This window comes from Microtus ochrogaster, unplaced genomic scaffold (genome assembly GCF_000317375.1).
Source record: "Microtus ochrogaster isolate Prairie Vole_2 unplaced genomic scaffold, MicOch1.0 UNK2, whole genome shotgun sequence".
Classification (NCBI taxonomy): Eukaryota; Metazoa; Chordata; class Mammalia; order Rodentia; family Cricetidae; genus Microtus; species Microtus ochrogaster.
The window spans coordinates 9,886,640-9,890,858 of record NW_004949100.1 but is presented as its reverse complement, the minus strand read 5'-3'; the positions used below and the strand labels follow the sequence as shown (position 1 = coordinate 9,890,858).

Here is a 4,219-nt window from a genome sequence, read left to right as displayed (position 1 = left end):
AAACTGTATTCTTTTAAACACTGCCTGGCCCATTAGTTCCAGCCTCTTATTGGCTAGCTCTTACATATAGATCTAACCCATTTCTAATATCCCTGTAACACCACGAGGTGTCTTACCAGGGAAGATCTTAACCTGCATCTGTGTCCGGTAGGAGAGTCATGGTGACTCCTTGACTCAGCTTCTTTTTCTTAGCATTCTGTTCTGTTTACTCCGCCTACCTAATTTTATGTCCTATTAAAGGGCCAAGGCAATTTCTTTATTTAACCAATGAAACAACAGATAGAAAGGTGACCCTCCTCTATCACAGCATAAATGTATAAATCCTGTAACAGAAGTTGGTGTTGGTCAGGGTTATGTGCACAGCTCATTTACAAGCTCTCAGAAAACGGCCCAGTCTATCTCCTTAAGTCTTCTAGTGAGCTGCAATAAACAAGGGTTTAGAACGGTGCATCTATGCAACGTATACATTAATGTAAAAGCCCCATCAAAAAGAATATTATCTTATTGTTTTGGGCATAGAATTATTGTTTGAGGTGTTTCTATGACTTTGTCTTATTTTAATTCTTAATGTCCCTTCTGCATGCACATAATTTACCACATCCTGAAGTTATATATGGTTCTCAAAATATGTTGGCTAAGAAATAGGATTTTATTGTTTAGTGTTTTATTAATCTTCCAAAGTTACCATAGCAGCTCATTGTAACTTTTCTCTTATAATCTATAACTAAAGATTTACACTCCTTTTGCTAAAGAGGGTCAGGGATTTCTTGTCCCAATGAGGACTATTATCATTAAACTAAAATATCAAGTGATATTTTTGCTGAATAGCCTTCCAGTTCCTTTCATGATCATCGTGCCCGAAGGAAGGGAATACTGCCTGTAAGTAATAATTTTGCAATTATACCATCATGGGAAGGATTGAGATGAAATTAATTTTAAAAGTCACCTTTGCTGTGTGTGTTATGTTGTCTTTATATTTGGTTCTAAGTACTGTAACAAAACTAGTTGCATATAACCAAATGTATTTTAAATTAACAGAGCCTATTTCTTCTGTGTGAATGCCACCTGTTCCTTAGTTACAGTTTACAAGGTGTTTCACTATGTCTTGCTATGACTTCACTGTGTCAAAACCAATATTTAAGTAATGTCACTAGTTCTTGCTTTGTATATAGCTATGTGGTTTTCATGTTAAGTCTGGAAAAAAGTGCTTTTTTTTTGTTTTTCCATTTAAATATAACTCTTTATTTGGTGTTGAGATAACTTGCAAAAACTAGACTATAAAAAAGTATTATTCACTTACATGTTAGGAAGTGTAATTTTATTTTCATATTAAACAGATCATTGAGGTTGGCCTTTGTGAAGTCTTTGAACTGATCAAGGAGACTCGATTTTCTCATCCATCCCTGTGTTTGAGGAGCCTCCAAGCCTTGTTGAATGTGCTTCAAGGCCAGCAGCCAGAAGGCCTCCAATCAGAACCACCAGAGGTCCTAGGTAAGATCTTATGCCTTCAGTGAAACACTTAAATTGAACCACTTCTCTTAGGAAATATGCATAAGAACAAGAAATGCAACATTTGACTGGGTACAGAAAAACAGGAATTTAACTTTGCTGTTCTTTGTTGTGTTTTACTAGAGTTATAGTCTAAAGAGTTTTGGTTTATGCAGAGTCGAATCTTGGTTGTTGTAACAATAGGGGGAAACAAACCATAAATTCCCCAAGATGACAGAATAACACCAAACCTCTAAAATCCCCATTAACTCAAATCCAGGGGTCCAAATAGCAGATGCTCATCTTTCCTACTCACTTGTTACTCTAGAGGAGTTAAAATCGTAGCCTGTGGGCAGTAAGTGACACAGACCCCAATGGTACAATTAACTTTTAAAGAGAAGATATTTCTTTTGTATTCTTTAAGCCTCTGACTTAGTAGCAAGTTTCCTTACATAAAGATGTTAGCTTTTCTTATTATATTTAAGTTTTAGCATTACTTGCTTTTCATGTTAAGGGCCTAGGCTCAGCATATAACCACATAACAAAGACAGGAACTTTATGCATTGATAGAAATATAGGTGAGGCATACCCTTTAGCTGGCTTATTGTTTTTCTCTGATGCTAAACCATGGATATCCTGTCAGTCTAGAATTTTCTAGGTCATTTTATCAATATAGGAAAATACCCCTAAAACCATAGAAATATGATTCTCAAAAGCAGCATGTATCTAAGTCATCTTTGACCCAGGTGTGGGGTTTTTCATTCAGTATATTTAAGCTGGGACCAAACATTGTTAATTTGAATAAGTTTCTGTGTGATACTGTTACTGATGGGCTGGGGACAACATTATTGACTGAATTAGATTTTGATTCCATATTGTCTGTATCTGGCTTTACTTACTTTTTCCCTCACCCCCCCCCCCCATTTAATTCTTTTTTTTTTTTCCTTTTTCCTTTTAAGGCAAAGCCCTTCTGTGTAGCCCAGATTGGCTTAAACTTCATTCCTCCTTCTCTGGCTTCCCAACTACTAGAATTAATAGATGTCTACAACTATGCCCTGCCAAAATATTTGGATTTTATTAGATCCACATTTTAAGAACCTAATTATATGTCAGAGCTTCCTTTGTTTGTCACATATAGTAGTTTAATTTTTGATTTTAACTTTGTTTTATTTTGTGGAGGAGGGATGACATCCTGAAAAAACTGAAGACAGCATATACCTCTCCCCGCAGCGTAAGGCACTTAACTGCTGCTGCCAAACAAAAGTTAGCACAGGTTAAGAACCACTTTACCAGTTCGCTGTACAGTAGCATCAGTAATCCTGTTAATATTGTGTATTTAATGTGAATTGATAAATCCGTCTACAGCCCTTTCACTCCATGCTTCTACCACCACTTTTTTCATCCAAATTTCTGTGCTCTTTTTTCAAAGCCCACTTAGTCCACTTAGTGTTTCCATTATGTGCATGGTTGTAGGGTCATGTAGTGGAGCCCAGACACCTTATTGGAGGCTGCATCCTTAAGAAAACTGACCTCCCAGCATCTGTCAGTCATCAATAGCTCCTTATCTAAGGGAGGGATTAAGAGAATTTTCTTCTGTTTTTCTATTTAGTTTAATATTAAATATATATTTTAACTATTTAAATTCAATAGATTTTTTTTTTTGCTCGTGCCTTAGTTACTTTTTAGTGCTTTGATAAGACACCATGAGTGGGAAAGTATTTATTTGGGTTAGTCCATAAACATCATGACCTCTCAGAGCATGGCAGCAGGCAGGCAGGTATGGCCCTGGAACAGTATCCGAAAGTTTAAAATCTTGATCTATACAAGATACAGGGCAGAAGAGCTAACTGGGAATGACATTGGCTTTTTGAAACCTCAAAACTTGTCCCCAGTGACACAGCTTCTTCAACAAGGCCATACCTCTTAATCATTCCTAAACAGTTCCAACAACTGGGGACCAGGCATTAAAATATATGAGCCTGTGGAGGCCATTCTCATTCAAAGTACAACAGTTTGGTATTAAGAAAGTATTATAATGTTTCTTTTGTTGTTGACATTGGCATCAAGTGATTGTACATATATGTAATTACAAATGTAGACAGGTAGTATGGAGTGAGTGGGACTGAGAGTCACTTCCTTAAAGATATGACATCGGTAAGAATGAATGAGGAGTAGTGATGGTGAGTGATGATGACATAAGTAAGAAAGAGTAAGGAGTGACCAGATTATAAGTATCTAAGGCAGAGAGAACAGCGTCCAGTAAGGCTCTGAGATGGGGAAAAAATGACTGAAGCAAGTTTTGTAAGCCTAGAAGATAGTGAACAGAAGGAAAGCCTCAAAGGAAGGAAGAAATGAAGAAGAGGGAGGGACTCTGGAGCTATATGTACGTGTTTATAAGGTTTGTTACAGTGCTGGGAAATATAGAAAGTTATTCTCTACCTCATTACCCATTCTAAAAATACTTTCCTTGGGGATGGAGAGATGACTCAGTGGTTAAGAGTTAATAGTCCTCCTACAATGAGCCAAAATTTGTTTCCCAGAACCCATACAAGGGAGTCCACAACCTCTTGTAACTCTAGTTCTAGGGGATCCAGTTCTCTCTTGTGGCCTCCACGGGCATCTACAGTCACATGTGCCCTCTGACTTAGTAGCAAGTTTCCTTACATAAAGATGTTAGCTTTTCTTATTATATTTAAGTTTTAGCATTACTTGCTTTTCATGTTAAGGGCCT

The 4,219-nt window shown here is 37.0% G+C and overlaps 1 protein-coding gene across 16 annotated transcripts in view; it reads left to right on the top strand.

Moving 5' to 3' along the window:
• Mycbp2 (MYC binding protein 2, E3 ubiquitin protein ligase) overlaps nucleotides 1–4,219 on the top strand; it is a 231,364-nt gene that overhangs the window by 41,880 nt on the left and 185,265 nt on the right. For all 16 annotated transcript variants that reach the window (XM_026788400.1, XM_026788403.1, XM_026788402.1 and 13 more), the window contains exon 4: nucleotides 1,338–1,491. In XM_026788400.1, the coding sequence (XP_026644201.1) occupies nucleotides 1,338–1,491 (154 nt within the window). The remainder of the gene's footprint in view (nucleotides 1–1,337; nucleotides 1,492–4,219) is intronic.